General features: G+C 35.8%; 1 protein-coding gene across 1 annotated transcript; it reads left to right on the top strand.

The window, feature by feature from the left end:
• Positions 1-11,305: 11,305 nt before the first annotated feature.
• LOC136808648 (uncharacterized) lies at positions 11,306-16,541 on the top strand. The gene is made up of 6 exons (XM_067065197.1): positions 11,306-11,705; positions 12,236-12,400; positions 14,127-14,267; positions 14,756-14,881; positions 15,249-15,558; positions 16,370-16,541. Exons 1-6 carry the CDS (start codon positions 11,375-11,377, stop codon positions 16,539-16,541), a joined length of 1,245 nt encoding a protein of 414 aa, XP_066921298.1. The 5' UTR covers positions 11,306-11,374.
• The last annotated feature ends 928 nt before the right edge of the window (positions 16,542-17,469 follow it).

Raw genomic sequence — 17,469 nt, 5'->3', positions numbered from 1 at the left:
ATAAAAAGATAAATTTATTTCGAACCTGCTCGGGCGAGTTGTGGAGTGTCCAATATTTAATGCAATCTATTTCCCAATGAGTAGCATTTTTTAAATATGTTCCAAATGCTTGTTTGATTTTAATTAAATTTACTTCGTTAAAGTCTCCCAAACTCTGACGACGTCTTAATAGTTTGTTTATTGGAAAACTAGAAAATATTCATCAACATCAATAAATCCATAGAAAAACCCTTAGGATTTTGAATGGATGGTCCACAGTAAAAGTCGGGAAGCTAAATGATGATTTAACTGGTAGGCGGTCACTCATGTTGATAGGGTGGCAGCTTAGAACTTGCAATGTTCAATGTTACTGTTGCATGAATCCATTCGAACGATATCGAAGGGTACGGTTGAAGCTATCATTATTGTTCCAATTGCTTGTATTTCTTGTTATCATATTTTGAATCTCTGTGCTGATTGGCTGAGTTAGAGCTGGGATGTTGTGCGGATCTGTATGCAGACTTTAACTTACGGAACGATCTAACAATCAAACCTTGGAACTAAGTGTTTTGGTTCATGGCAATATCCTTTTGCTTGAAGTCTATATCAATCTTAAACGATTTGTTTATTTGTTTTATTAAGTTGAATATCTCTAATCATGGTTGGATGGCCTAAAAAATCTTGATTGCTGTGGTCAGAAACTCATTTCTGGAGATATCTGATCGAGAGAGATGTCCCTCAGTATTGCAAAGGTACATTGAAGGTGGTTATTTAAGTTGTTATTGGAAGGAATTATTTCTCAAATTCTGAAATTTTTCTATTCAGATCTTTGTTTTCCTTGAGTATTTCTGCAAGCTTTCCATCTAGTGGGATGGCTAAGGGTCGGGAAATTCACGATTTTTAGCTTTTTTCAAAAATGGAAGAAAACTTTTTAAAAACGTCTCTCTAAGGGTAAACTTTTCAGCTAAAATCAGTCTCTCTAAGGGTCGGTTTTCGGAGGTCCCGTCCGCATATATCCCTCATCCACCAACCTTAGTACCCCCCGGATCTTATACACGCGACTGCTTTTCACATGATAAAGTGAACCTCCTTTTAAAGGACATTTTGAATTATTGGGGGGGGGTTATGTACTTTGTGTGACTAAGATGGAGGCTGGTTCAGCAAGAGTACATTAGATGCAATGAAAGATAAACAATAACTTATATTATTACGATATATGTTTCGATTCATTCCTAAAAAAATTTGAGCTCATTTCCGCACCTAAGTACTTTCTCAAATTCTGAAATTTTTCTATTCAGATCTTTGTTTTCCTTGAGTATTTCTGCAAGCTTTCCATCTAGTGGGATGGCTAAGGGTCGGGAAATTCACGATTTTTAGCTTTTTTCAAAAATGGAAGAAAACTTTTTAAAAACGTCTCTCTAAGGGTAAACTTTTCAGCTAAAATCAGTCTCTCTAAGGGTCGGTTTTCGGAGGTCCCGTCCGCATATATCCCTCATCCACCAACCTTAGTACCCCCCGGATCTTATACACGCGACTGCTTTTCACATGATAAAGTGAACCTCCTTTTAAAGGACATTTTGAATTATTGGGGGGGGGGGGGGTTATGTACTTTGTGTGACTAAGATGGAGGCTGGTTCAGCAAGAGTACATTAGATGCAATGAAAGATAAACAATAACTTATATTATTACGATATATGTTTCGATTCATTCCTAAAAAAATTTGAGCTCATTTCCGCACCTAAGTACTGTTTGTTTAATTGATCAACAAAGCCCCAACAAAGTTAGAGCGAAAGTCTTTTTGGGAGCTAGACTCAAAGCTCTAGGTGGGGGGGGGGTATTAAGCCAATTAATTCTACATTATTATTTTTAAGGAATATTCTTGTATTCTGTTATATTATTGAATATTCGGCTGATAAAATTTCATTCAGGACAATGTTAGACTGTAAAAATCGACCCTAGAAAGTAGAAAAACAGTCATTTTTAAAATTTGACCTAGAATAAAATAATAAGTACTAACAACCAGGGTGTCTAACCCATATAAACTAACTTTATAAGGATAATATAATTAGAGCAATCAATGGTGTTACTTTATGTCAAATATTTTATACTTCCGTCTTGTCAGCTAGAATGTTGCCCCCTTCTTTAAGTGTTCACCATTTTCGCTTCCAAGAGGAAACCACTTTTAAGGGGATTAGTCTAATTACACTGAAATAGTTTCCACCAGGGTCCTAGTGATCGACTTACTCTCTTGCCGCCTTTACAGCTTGTGCTTTCGCTTCTTTCTCTGCATCTTTTTCTGCAACTTTTTGTTGTTTTGTCTCCTCTCTTGCTTTTTTCTCGGCTTTAAATCTCGCTACTTTGTCTTCACGGTCTTGTTTGATCTGTTGTTTTACTCGTTCCCGCGCGGCTCGTTCTTCCTCTAAAGTAAAGCAATCACACCAAAACAAGCACCAACCGAAAAGATAAAATGCAAAACCAGTCACTTTCATTTTCATTTTCAAACGGTTTAGTCCAAGAAAAAATGGCCAAAATTCCACCGTGAACGGGACTTAGTGAACCATGGTTTTTTAGCTTTCTATATAGCTCTAGTTTATATTTTTGATGGTTTTAAGGCTGAATAGGTGATCAAAGATTCGTACCAGGCTTTTAATGGGGGGTCTCTATCAATTTTGTACAAATGATTTGCTAGTGGGGTAGGGCACTTTAAGGGCTGATATCAGCCGAAATACTTGCTTTATGATTATGAAACTTTGTACCCATCAAGCAAATATGTTCAAAAAAAAATTTTTTTAGAGCAGAGCGTGGTGTGCGCAAAACGGAGGATTTTATGAATTACGCAGTGACAGTAGTTAGCATGGATTACTTAATGAAGCCGAATCTGAGATTATATTTAAATTCCGAACATGTTAAAAGTTTTCTTTATTGATTCCTCATTCGTTGAAATTGAAATAAAAATTTTTTGGGGGTAAGGGTGCGATAGCCTTTAAATTTAGAGTGGAGAGTTAGAGAAGTAAGAATTGTAAAGTGAAGAAATAAGATATACTTGTTTTTCTTTCTGAGCTTTTTTAGCTTTTGCTTTTAAGATCAAGAGGTCTGCTTTTTCTTTCTTTGTGAGTTCTTCTTCGCTTGCAGAAGTTGAGTTTGTTGGCTCCTACAAAGATCAGGTGATAAATTGATATTAAAGAAAAAGCAAAGTTAATCTTATACTTTTTAAGTGTCAAGATCCTCAACATATTTCGTGGGACGCAGCCGTGTGTATTTAGCTCGAAAGCACAAAGACATACAAAAAACCTTATCCCCAAAAATTGGTTAGAAACAACTATTTTTCAAAGCAGGAACGGACAGAAATGGTCTTAGTAAAACAGTGAAGAGATCTGAAGAGATATAGCAACTTGAAGTTTAAAACTCAGTCAGATTCGTTACGGCTCAGAAAGAGTTTGATGTCAATCGTACTCTACTTGATGGAATCTTAAAATTTAGAGTCCAATTACTGGGGTGTTGTAAGGCCAAAATAAAACTTTATTCCGGAAATGTTGGTGACGAAAAAAAACTCACCCGGCCGGCCGCATAAATATATCATTTTTAGATTTTTAGATTTTTCTTACAGTCTTAATATTTTCTTTTGCGGCCGGGTGACTCTCTTAAAAAGTTCACCCGGCCGATTTCCGGAAACAAGACATTTCTTTATTTTGCCTAAGGGTGCAAAATATAAAATTAATTGGTTACAATTGCTTCTTTTAATATTATAGAGTTCCTTACTAAACTTACTTCATTTCCAACTGCATCGCTGCTTGTGGTTACCGAAGGTGAGTCTTGCTGTTGTACTTCTGAAGCTGGTTTCTGGGATTCACCACTTTTCAATTTTCTTACCACCTTGAAAAAACATAAAGGAGGATATAATCAATTTCATATTACCCTTGCAACTGGCAAAAATGTGGTACGGAGGTTTGAAAAGTGTATACTGTACGGAGTGGGACTCGATTTTGAATGGTACTGAAACTCTAAAGTTTTCTTGAGTTCTCCTTTTTTCCAATACATTTCAGAAAAAGGCACCCTAGGAGGAACTCGTGGTTTTAGAGGGGACCCGAGTAGCCAGTAGCGGCGTGGCGTGGCAGGGGGGGGGGGCAAGGGGGCAATGCCCCCCCCCCCCAGCGAGAAATTTTTTAAGGGGGCGCCAAAAAGGATGGGGCGCGAACGAATCATTACAAATAATATACTTTGCTCTTCTCTCGTACGTATAAGGAAGTACGCTCATAGTGGCGCTTAAAAGTTTGAAAATTGATAAACAGTTTATTATGAATGGGAAAGTAAAATCCATCAGGTGAGCCAATTACTCCTTTTCTCAGTACGTCGTTTGAATAATACCAGTGACAGTGGGTTAATAAAAGTAAATAAATGCTCACAAAAACAAACAGTTGAGTGTTTGGCGCCTTTTTGCTACCACCTTTGGAAGATCCACAGTGCTCAACTTATGTGGATTCTGAAATTGCGGTTTCTCCATTAGACGGAGGAGCAAAGTGCTTCCGAAATGATTGACGTTGAGGAGAACTATGACATTCCTAATCCTAACGCTAACATAGACGATGTTTCATCTGCTATGTATACTGAAGAAACATTTACAACAGAAGGCCATTCCTTTAAGCGCATTAAAACGAGATTGAGATCCATTATGCTTCAGGTCAGGTTAGAAGGACTTATGTTGATGTCTACAGAAAAAAAGATCTTATTACAAATTGACACTCTGATCAAAGAGATAGAAAATCTCTTTGCACTGATAAAATAATTGACCTACTCGGAAAAAGTTTTCCAGAGCTTTCAAAGGCGCTTATTTTGTTTGTAGATTATTAGCAGAGGCGTATTTAGGGTAGGTCAAGTAGGTCAAGGGACATAGTTCCGAGAAATTGAAAAATATGAAAAATTGTGAAACAGGCTTTCTTATTCCTTTTATGATACATAGTCTCCTTCGGATGCCATGTCTTGCGTATTAACTTTATCAATTTTATGCGTGCGGCAGTTAAAACTTAGACTAACATTTATCTCCGCAGTTTTACCTCCCTAATGTTTTGCGCGTGAACCTTTGGCTATTTGGAGGCTTTTATTTTGATAATCCGAAAACCTATCTAATACCGCCCGACCCATGTCGCCCCGCCTGAGTGACTTAGAAACACCCTTTTTGACCTCTTTCGCCCTAGCAAATCGGGATCATATTATTACCGAGCTCAACTTCTCTACAAATTCACGTGTAATGACCTTCAATGACTGCTTATATTTCTGGCCGCCTTTCATTTAGAGATAATATGAAGCCGAGAGACATAGCTAGAAATGGCTGAAACGACCTAGCAAAATTTCTGAAAAAATCGGGGTAATAGCTATGAGGCAACGTACAGCTTCTCTGTCGAGTTTATAAAAAACAATACTGAATTCACATTTCCTAGCTTATAAAGTTAACACTTTTCCATTTTTAGAATCGAGTTAAAGCGTCCTCTGCCTTCGCATATTTTCTCTACGTAGTTCTTAGATTTTTGCATTAAGGTTAATTAATCATCATTCATTAATCAAGTTTAAGTTCACGGAAAACTAAACTAAAACGCATATCCAACAACAAAGCGTCGAATAAAAATCACAGGTTTTCCTAGAACATATAACGATAAAGGAGGGTTTTATTTGAGGATGTTATATGTCTTATGATAGAGTGTTACGTTTTTACCTTGTAAAAAGTAGATCCTTTTTTAAGAAAATTTATTCTTAGGATCTTGAGAAAATAATCTTCATTTGTATTACCTGCATTTCCTACTCCAACAACTGAACAGGCTTAAGACAGTAAGAAATTAATTTCCTTAAAGTATGAATAAATCCGTTGATCAAGTACTTAAAGGGAAGGGTCGAATGGGGCGGGCGTCTACAAAAATAGGGGCGCCAAAAAGGTCAAATGAGTTTTGTCCCCCCAGCTCTGAAGCACCCACTCCGCTACTGCGAGTAGCGGAATATTACTTGAAACAGTTGGAACACTTCTGAGTTTCCAATAACTTGAAATGAAAGCTTTTGAAGGCTAGTTATATTATACCCAAAAAATGCTACATACCTTCAGTTTTCTCAACAAATTTGTCTTTTTCCATGGTAGGGAAGATTGCAGCAGGGATGCCATCATTCTCAATGAAGAAGGTGCATGGTAAAAATGCAATGGGATCTGATTGAAATTGTGTCAAGGAATTCTTAAAACTAATAAGGGTTACTTTTGTGGACCAGCCTGGTCAATCTAAAGAACATTGAACACATCTTGGAGGGTGGGTGGGGTGCAAGGAGGCCCCCATAAAGAAAACTTTTGATGTATTTATCCTATTGACTTAAATTTTATGAATGTGCACCAAATATAAATTGGCATCTTTAATGAAGATTTCGGCATTATTGATACGTCATCATTCTTTGAAAATGCCAAAGTAGGACCATCCCCTAAAACTTTTTTTCACTTCTATTTCTTTTGCTCAAATTTTGTAAGGCAACTCTACGTGACATGTATATTATTGCTATCTGCTGGTATCGTATGCTTTACAGACCGATCAAAATTTGCCCTTTTTGCCTATATCAGCCCCAGGTATCTAGTAGCCTGGGAATCCATGCTATGATTTCTTCTTTGATAAACTGATGGCGAAATGTATAGCATGGTATGGGCTGAGAGTTTGAATTTCTCAGATCCTAATAACGGTTGAAAACATAGCCAATCAAATTTTGTTATTCTTTTACTGGTCACACTTTCTTAGAGAAAGCGCAACCTTCGAAATTTGGTTTTTATTTTAGTAAGTGAGGACAGCGCTAAATTCGAATTTCCTACTGTAAAAAATGTGAGTCCCAATATTGGACTCACAGCTCGAACCCGTCTTGTGTACATCAAATTATAAAAAAACACACGACAGTTCTCCTGTCTAGGTATCTAGTGATTGGAAAATGCTATAGACTTGAAGTTTTGACAAGTGCTAGGTATCGAGCAAAAAATTAGAAAATAAGAATGAGCCAATCACCAAGAAAGCTTGTGAATAATTAATTAGCAATGTACTTATAAATAAAGATCAAGCTCATTCTCCTACCTTGAAAGCAATGTTAATAGACCCAAATCTCATACCCATTTAAAAAAAAGTTGTTCAGAATTGCAATTTCGCTTACATAAAAATGATTAGGAACATTGACCTATGCTTATAAAAAATGACTTTTATAGATAAAGATTCATTTTTTGAGCAGAGAATTTTTTTTCTTTCAAAAATCTGCTTCAGCCATCTTTTGACTATAATGACAACCTACTTTTATGGAAGAAAATTCCAGGGGGGGCTACCGACCTCTACACCGTACATGCAGTCCTTAAGGATCTCTTTTGCAAGCTTCCCAAACTGCACTGTAAGAGTCGAAATAAGCAAGAAAAGTGCACTATAAGGGTGTAAAATTTGGAAAATCTGATCATATTTTGTCTAAAAATGGTAAAAGAATTTCAAGAAAATGCACAGTAAGGGTCAATTTTCCACCCAAATTCCAAATTTACTTAAATTTGGCTAAATTTTCTCTGCCCTGTAAGGGTCTGATTTCAAAAGCCTAATTTTGGGCCGCACGTATGGTCGTTTTTGAGAATTAGGGATGCACTTTTTCACAAAGTAGAAAAATTTATCCCATAAAGTTTTTCTAAAAATTGAAACTGTCACATTATTGACATTACCATTTTACATCTTTTTGTGCCAAAATACAGAAAATTCCTATGGTCCAATCCCAATAAAAGCTGGTAACGAATGAACGGACGAAAAGGGGTTAGTTTAACGGACCTTCAACAAAAAGTATAAAAGAACATGCTTCAAGGCTGAATAATTTAAAAAAATGTTATAAAGATTTTAAGACCTTGTAGAATTTAAAACATTTTCACAATGTTAAAAATATAAAAAATTTTAAGAACATTCTTATAGGTAAAAAAAAACAAAAAAGTTTTAGGAACTCCGGAAAACTTAAAAATGTTTTAGAAGTTCTATAAAGCTCAGATTGTTAAGGTGGTAGTCTACCGCCAGATTTCAAAAGTCAAAAAATCACATTTTTTGCAATAACTCAAGAACTTCTTTACATTTCGTAATGAAATTTTCAGGAAATGTATATCAACTATTAACATTTCTAAAAATAAAAAAAAAATCTAAAAATAACCAAAGACGGGGGTAAAATCAGCCAGGGGGTAAAATACTTTATTTCGCTTGTGTCAGGTTTTCTGAATAGTCGGCTTGACCTATGAAGTTAGTTTTTTTTTTAAATGACTAATATTTAGAAAAAGTCTGGAATGAGTGAAAAAAAAAATTAAAATATTTTTCCAGGGGGTAAGAAACTGAAAAAAACGCTTTTTTGAGATTAAAAATCAGGAAACCAATTTTAAAACTTTTTAATCCATTCATTCAATGCACAATCATTTAAGGAAACTTCCCTGAAAATTTCAAGTCTGTAGCTACTCTCAATCCTAAGATATTTCTGACAAGGTGTTTGCGAACCCCCGGAAACGCGTTTTTGAGAAAATCAAAGAAAAAGACAAAAATGGCTATCATTTTAAGCTGGAAAGCTCTTTTCAAAAAATTTCTTCACTGAATACTCATCAAACCAGTCAGGTTTCATAAGTTAAAGTAAAACATTTCACAAAAATTGATAAATTATCCAAAAATCAACAAAAACATGTTGCGCTAAAGTTACGTAAATATAGCAAACTTTGCGGTAATCTTGCGATAACATCAAATTTGGGTGAAAACAGCCACATAAGTGTGACAAAATGTTCATTGAAATTCCAGCATGACTCTCTATAGACATGGAAACTTTTCTAGTGCATATTTTTATTCACATAGACTTGAATTGACAATGAGCTGGCTTGATCGAAGGCGGTGCCTTCGCTTCGGTTACCGCCTAGGCGGTTATGAATGGGGAAAAATTATTTTAAAGGGAACCAGAGACCACCTTGATTTCAAAAGGATATTGTGCATAAAGTGGAGATTGTCATTGAATGATTTTGATTTCAGAGGACGCACAATAAAAAATGCTGAAAAATGAGAGCTCGTACAAGTCTGTAGCACAAGCGAAACTAAAGTTATCGCATTTTAAAGCTTAAAAACTGCCGATTTTTTCCATGAAACAGAGTGTCACCCAAAAATTTGCATTGTTTAAGTGGTTAATAAATTGACACTGACTGATGATTATGCTATCAAAGTTATGATTTTTAGCCATAGCAATGATAACACTTTGAGAAAATCAAAAAGATTTTTGGTAACACTCAACCAATTTTTTAAATTGATCATGAATGCAGTACACATGATATGAAACAGAATCTGCTGTAAAAATCTTGTTCAACTTCAGAACCCTATATAGGGTTAATGGAAAGGTTTTCAAGATGTATCAAATGCTTAGATTTTGATACAAAGTTACTGTTTCAGCTTAAAAAACGTTTGAGGTGATATGGTTAAGTGAAAATTTCATAATTTTTATTTCAGTAAAGTAAGATAATTTTCTGTCATTCCGTAACCAAAAATGATTTCTCAATTAAAAACCAGTCTTCCCCCAATGGCAATTAATTTATGCCTGGTTTGAAAGTACTCAGTAAGAGGTGGAAACTTGCCAAATATTTTACTCTAAAAATGGTTCCTTAAAATATTACAGCATTTTTAATTTTTCCGTCATTCCGTAACCAAGATTTTTGGAAAATAAAATCCTCAACTGTTCAATCCAGGGAAGGCCAAACATGCTGTAAATGAGTTTTCTTGATCAATTGTTGGCCTATGTTGGATTTTGAATAACTAAAACTGCAGCATTCATTGTATTTTTGTGATATGGCTGTGGCAGTTTTTTAAGCTAAAAAGCTTTAATTTCAAGGCTTTTTAGCCTGAAAAATGGCAAAATCAAGTTTCTGAAGTGCTGTAGCTCTAAAACAACTGCAAATGAGTTTAAGATACTATGAGAAATGATACATATAAATTTGAAAATGTTTACTGAAAAAAAATTTTCAGCTCCCAGATGCACTTTTTGGTTCCCTTTAAAATAATTTTGCCCAATGGCTGGTGTCAGATGAGAAATGTGTGTCTCCAGAAGTTAGATCTAGTTCATTATAATGCACATTTCTATCTCTGTTACATCATGGTGTGCTTGGAAATATCTCAGTTACATTTAAATCCACTACAAAACAATATGTGAGCCACCAAAAGCACACTGTCTATGCTCAAAACAAAATGCCGACAACTTAAATGTTTTTCGCAGAAATCCAGCAACACAACCAATGTAGAGCAACTTCATAGATTCTGTAGAGTCCATTCTTCATTTAAATAAATCATTTCAATCAAAGAGATTAAGTTTTGATCTAAAACTTGCCAAGAAATCTGCAGAATCATGCTTACAGCTTGCTTTTCAGCTGGTTTTGATGTGCTACACTACTGCAGCTACCATCTTTAATTTCAAGGATTACGTAATGCCACGGAAAATAATATTTTGACGCTCGAAAAGGGCGTAAAAAGAGCTTTCTTTTGGCGTATCACATTGCTATGTTTCGGCCGAGATTGAAGAAATAAGTCCTTAGCAACGGGATTTTTTCTGTTGCTAGGGCGATTTTTCAAGCACCCAACAGGATAAAAATGCTCACTGCGGCCTGAATGATAAAGATATAGCTCTGAAATTTTCAGGAGATGTTCAGAAAGACCTAAGGATCTCAAAACACCCAAAAACCAGAATTCGACAATTTTTTCGATGAATTTTTATTTTTGGGTAGACTACCACCTTAAAATCACATTTTTTCAAATAAGTTTTACTAAATTTATGATCTCAAGATATTTTGGTTTAAATATTGAAAATTATCGATATTCTTTGCTGAGTCAGAATATTTACCCACCTTAAAAATAAAATATCTCAAGATCGGAACATCGAAAGTTAACAAACCATACCATTTTCGGATACTACTAACTCAGGGCTATCCAGCTGTGAGAATGGTTTTTTCTGAAAATCCCTCTACTACTGAATTCACAACAAGAGGATGAGGTATTGCGACTATTGAAAATATTTCAAATATTTAATGAAGGAAAAAAAACGGGTGTCATATTGTGAAATTTTGTCATATCCCTTTTAAATCAACTTTTAAATCGACATAGTAGCGAAGCAAATGAGACAGCCCCAAAAAATTGGACGTATTCAATTCTCTCGCCAAAATACCGGCATATGCAACTTTTGAATAGACTCCCTAAGAACGAGTTCTGGCAGCAATTTCTCTCTATACATACAAACATTTTTTCAGACATTTTTTCAATTTCATTTCATTCTATTCAAGATTTGGGTAAGACAGCTTTTAGGCAAGTTCTTGGTGAAAAAAAGTCATACATGAAAACATTATCTTGGTAATGAGAAAAATGTTAAAAAAATGACGAGATACATAGGCTTACTCTTTCAACTTTTTTTCTATCTCGATATAATCTCTGCTCACAACATTCTAAGGCTCGAAGACACTCGTTTAGCCAAATTCATATTGAGACATACAGATAAAGTCCATGTTACATCTCACTATAAAGAGTTCTACACGCAGGAAGAAGCGGCGTGCGTGGATCGTTGTGTTACAGAGACAGAATGTAAATCAGTGAATTTCTATAAGGATGAAACAGACTTGGAGAAAAGCAAATGTCAACTTGTGGATGAAGATATTGATGATCAAAATGAATATGTGACTCGAGCTGGATGGAGACACCTTGATACAGGTAGGTTGGCTTACGAGACAAATTCAAGGAGGTATTTTGATCTCGAAAGAGGTTTCAGAAATAGACGGCCGTAGCATGCAGGTAGAGCACAGAACACATTTACTAACATTTCTAAACTTCCCAATTTAGTTTTCCCCCTGAAAAACACGACAAACCTTTTCTCTCCTCTTAATAAAAACAAAGATGATACGTATGTTGGACCCGATGTTGGACACTACTACTGTCGCAATACCAGGTAGTAAAAAACATTACCAAAATAATAATGGGAGGACTGCATAGGCATTTTTCTAAAGACAAAATGGCAAAACAGTCACATTCTTTGAAATATGGTCAAAATCTTCCTTGAAGGTCTTACTACTTTATTTTCATTTTTACCTAACGATTCGCTACAGTTTACGCTCACGGAAAACATTGTTTCCTTAAATTCGCGAAAGTAATGTCGCAAATTTCGCGATTTTTTTACCTCGCAAAAGTTTCTGCTCGCGAAAGTTTGTACAGTTTGTACGCCTAAAGTATATAAGTATTTTTAGGTAAAAGTTCAATAACTCGACTGAAGCATCCAGACGGGTACTGTTACGCACCAATAGGAGCCAACGAATGTGATTTCACTACAAGTAATATTGAACTGCATCCAATATCAAGCTTAAAGTGCACAAGTGTATCAGCTTACTTTGATTTCGATCGAAGCTGGGCAGGTGAGTCTAATCTTTATAGCTTGAACTTTTTTTTTAATCTACGAACAAATAGTACAACACTAAAGCTTCCTAAACCACCCCCCCCCCCGCCAAAGGACCACCAGATCATACCGCCAGGAGGGAAAATTTAAAGCAGTAAAACATCAAAAAGCTTATCATTATTAATACAATAATGACCGGTTAGTGAGGGCAGTGTAGCCCCGTCGTCGCAAATTTTTTTTCCGTAGACGGGCGAAAATATCTTTAATGGTCGGAAATATCATAGCGTAATGGTCGGAAGTATGATTTGATGGCCAGAAATATCTTTTGATGGTCGGAAATATCCAAAACTCTAAAAATTTGAAGATTTAATGGTCGGAAATATACCGCGCTTTTAAAAATGCTTCATCAGCAAAGAAATGTAAACAAAGATGGTAGCAAAGGTGGTGTGGTGTGGCCAACTTGTTGTGTGTGCCAGACAGGAGTAGTTTTTTATTTTAAGTTTTTGGGACACTATTTGAGAACTGTTCTGTTTCTTAGTTCTTTATGCAGTATTTTACACAAGACGTAGACAGCTTTTGAGGAAGAGAAAGTGGTATTGACCTTTTTATTCAAACACGACTCTTCTTTATTTTTCTTGTCTTTTTTAAATCCTTTCCTCCTCTAGCCCCCACTGCTCTCAAATCACCCTAAAGCTAATCCCAACCCTACCTGGGCACCCTCCCATTCTAGACCTTACCCCGGGGAGGGGGGCACTCGATCTGAAAACGACTATACGTTTGGCGGAAAATTTGGCTTCCAAAATCGAGCCCTTACAGTGCATTCAGCTAGCAGTGCATGCAGAGAAAATTTGGCCAAAAATTGACCCTTACAGTGGGGGCTAGGGGATGAAAGGATATAAAAAAGACAAGAAAGAACGAAGAGTCGTGTTTGAATAAAAATGTCAATATCACTTTCTCTCACTAAAAAGCTTGTCTGGCACACACAACAAGTTGGCCACACAACACCACCTTTGCTACCATCTTTTTTTACATTTTTTTGAATGAAACATTTTTAAAAGCGCAGGATATTTCCGACCATTAAATTTTCAAATTTTTACAGTTTTGGATATTTCCGACCATCAAAAGATATTTCCGACCATCAACAAATGATATTTCCGACCATTAAATTTTCAAATTTTCAGAGTTTTGGATATTTCCGACCATCAAAAGATATTTCCGACCATCAAATGATATTTCCGACCATTACGCTATGATATTTCCGACCATTAAAGATATTTCCACCCGTCTACGGAAAAAAAATTTGCCCCGTCGTCATGCGAAAAGAACCAATTGCATTGCGCAAAAAGCCGTGTAGCCCACCCCGAAAATGTAACCGGTTAACAATGTGAAATAATGACTGTTGGTGAGGCATTGAAGACATTTTCATAGCTTTTGTTTGAATATTTACACGATAATTTGATAATTTTTTAACTGCCGTGCATATTTTTTAAGGTTCGACATATTTGCCACATGAAAAATGAAGGTACAGTGGCGTCACCAGAGGGTGATGAGATTGAAATGATTTTTCAGAAAATTAAGCTAAATGTGATCTTAACTTTGTGGTCGCTCATGTCGGAAAATGCCGACACCGGCAAAAAAAATCGGAAATGCTCTTGTCGACATGAGCCGACATCGTTACGGAAAGGGTTAATTATCACACAAAGATACTGGTCGGACAATTCACTATGATCACGGTTAATTTTCAGGTGTCATTACGCATGTTTGCAGTGGAAAGATACTCTGCCCTTCATCTGACACTACTGGTCCCATCCAACTTGTCGACATCCAGGATTGTCCTTATAGTGCTATGGATTTGGACGAGCGTAAGAAATTCCGTAGAAATCCACGTAAGCGAAGCTTAGTTCGTAACTTTTTCTGGATCAATATTTAACGTGGATAGCTTAGTAATCTATCACTTTCAGCTTTTAGATAGTCTTTCGTTTGTTTTGACGGGGTCCACGGCCATCCGGTTCGGGTTCAATTATCTATGAACAAGACGGAACGTTTGAAGGAGCGACGCTGACGTCTTGCCCATTCGGTCATCGCTCTAACTTAACTACTCTTGGTAACGAAATCATAATTATTCTCTCTCATTCCCTTTCTTACTAATGCTCATGGTTATACTTAAATTATAGTATACGGATCGATCCACAACTTGGCGGCTCTTGTTTATTTCTAGCTAAGCCTCAAACTCCTGCTAAAATCGAATTTTATTAGGAAGCTACTATACGACGCTAAATACCTAAGAATTGTATCTAAGAACAGCCACGAAATATCTTCGATATCTTCTTATGCAATTTAACATTTAATTTAATGAGAACCGACCTTTTTTTAGGTGGGTTCTTGGAGTGGGGCGTACACCAATGCGTGGGGCCGTACGGAGGAAATATTGCTCCTGAATGGTATATGGTCCTCACAAGTTCGTGCACAGCAAGAGCGGCGCAAATTGTCTTCGATTTTGGTAAGATATAATTCCTCTAATTAGGCTGGACTTAAAAAAATGTTGGTTTGCCGTCAGCCGACCGACTCTTCTCTAAACTTTGCCGACCCAGAAACTTTTATTGCTAAAAAATGTAGACAAAAATTCCATGAATGACCAGAATAAAAAAAATTTCCGAGCGACAAACCCACCTCCAAAATCTAGGGTTGGGTGACGGCAAACCAAGAAATTTATAAGTCCATTTTTCTAAGACATTACTTTAATGGAAAGGTATTGTTTCATTCCATTTTTAACCCTAATTTATTGATCAGCCTGCGTTGGAAAAGAGAATCAACCTTATTGAAAAAAAAGTCTTTCCATCAAAATTTTCTTGTAAATCTTCGTTTAGATAAAGGTCCCATCAAAGTATCGATATTTCAATCGATGGGCACACTGTCTTTCAATAACTTTGAAAATGCTATCAGAGCCAAACAAGATAGCCCAACCTTGATCACTTATATGGATAATTTCTTTCATCGTACAAAAACATGGGATCAACATGGTATGCGGTGGGAAAGCGTTTTTCAAGCTAGAAGCACAGGCGAATATAAATTCTACTTGATGGCTAACGATTTTGCAAAACTTTACATGGGCAAAGATGAGACAGAAACGTCGAAAAATTATTGTACAGGCTCCACTGGGAATAGTGGCCTAAATGAGTAAGTTTGTTATAAAGTTTTGTGAGCTCAGAAATTCTTGGTTTATATAACTGATCACCATAAAAATATAGTCCAAGTTTATATAATATAAAGATGTGTTTTAGGGTAGGCTCGTAGGCTAACTCTCGTCTGCTCATTAGTCTTGAGTATAATTCTGATCACTGCAACAGAAGCATTTTCGGTTAACTAGCTAGCGTACCCAGTAAATTTATTTCAGAATTCACCACCCGGATTCTCATTCCAGCCACGCCACTTATTTCAATCCTCCGACTACGAGATACCCGTAGAGATACAGTAAAATAACAAAAAACATCCGATCAAATTCAAGGAAACTTCATAATAAATAAAAGAGGCATGAAATTCGGGCAAAACTAAGAACATATTAAAAGCACCTAGCCTGGAAAATTACTCAAGAAATTAAGATGATTACGAATAATTTAGCGTAAGATAAAGGCTGAGCCTAGCCTAGCCTAGCCTAGCCTTTACACATTTTTCGATGATTTAGTACTAAAAATTGGCTTTGGTTAGACACATAACGTCTCTAGCCTGAGCTATCAAAAGCAATGAAGATGAAGCAGGATGAAGTGCTTTTTAATGATCCCTTTATCCAAATTTTTCCTTCAAATAATAGGATTTTTCATGTCTTGTTAGGTTACGTAATTTCCACCATTAAAGAAGCAAATGTTCGAATCTGTAGGGACAATTCCCTACACAATCGAACGTTTGCTTCTTTAATGGTGGAAATTACGTAACATAACAAAATGTGACAAACCTCTAAAGTATTCGTTTTTAAATCTTTCTTTTAATTTAGTGAGTTTTCATGCACACGTTATTTGGTGAAAGGAGCGAAATATTACATCGAGTTATTAACGTATGACGACAATCTTTATGATTGGCAATATTTGAAAGTAGACAAACCAAACTTTGAGGAAGTCCGTGCCATTAGCTATGAAGATTTGGAATTGCCAGCTAATGACTTGTAAAGTGAACCACATGGAGATTTAATGATGTCTATGGTTGATGTTATCAGTCCCTGTATGGTTCTGAATGAATAATCGAACAAGACTTTTATGGACCTACCTGGTTAATCTACAGAACATTGAACATGAAATTGAAAATGATTGAAGCGGAAAACCCTAAAACCCTTTCCCTAGTCCGGCGCTAGAGAAGGGGGTCCCATACGGTCTCGTACGGTTGCCGACACCCCCGTAGTAGTGACTATCTGAATGAGATATGACAATCATTAAGTTGTAGTAAAAGCACTGACGTACAAAATGAAAAAGCAAGGGTATATCACAAAACATAATATTAACTAATTAAATTTTTGTTTTACTTTGGGAAAGATTCAATTTATGATAAACTTCAGAAAAAATCATTGAAGTTCGAGCTTGATATTTTATTGAAAGATGCTTATAAAAAACTAATAAAGACAGTAATGAGCAAACCTTTACGATCCGTAGCATCTTTTATGCCCAAAATTGCAATTTAAACAAGCATAAAAACAATGTGTCTTAATATAAAAAAATAGGTAATTTGGAATAAGAACATTGACCTATGCTTAAAAATAATGGTTCTTATAGCTAAAGATTCATTTTTTTAACAGAGGAATCTTTTTCGCAAAAACCTTTTACTTATGATAATCTTATAATCTTACATTTTATGGAACAAAATAAGAAACAAGCAACATGCTGAACGGACCTACCTGGTGATCAAAATCAGATAAAAATAGGACAAATAGCAAGAAAGTAAGAAAGTGTAATGAGCAGCTTGAATAGATTACCGTGAGTATCACAGCTCAAATTAGTCCAAAAAGAAAGAAAATATTACCTTTTTATATCATTATACAAAAAATCCCTAAATATGACAAAAGGGAATTTCCCCAAATAAGAAAATCCGATTTTTAAGGCCAAA

The sequence above is a fragment of the Clytia hemisphaerica genome, unplaced genomic scaffold, assembly GCF_902728285.1.
Source record: "Clytia hemisphaerica strain Z4C2 unplaced genomic scaffold, Clytia hemisphaerica genome assembly, whole genome shotgun sequence".
NCBI lineage: Eukaryota > Metazoa > Cnidaria > Hydrozoa > Leptothecata > Clytiidae > Clytia > Clytia hemisphaerica.
The sequence above is the reverse complement of the archived record's forward strand: the minus strand, read 5'-3'. Positions and strand labels throughout refer to the sequence as shown.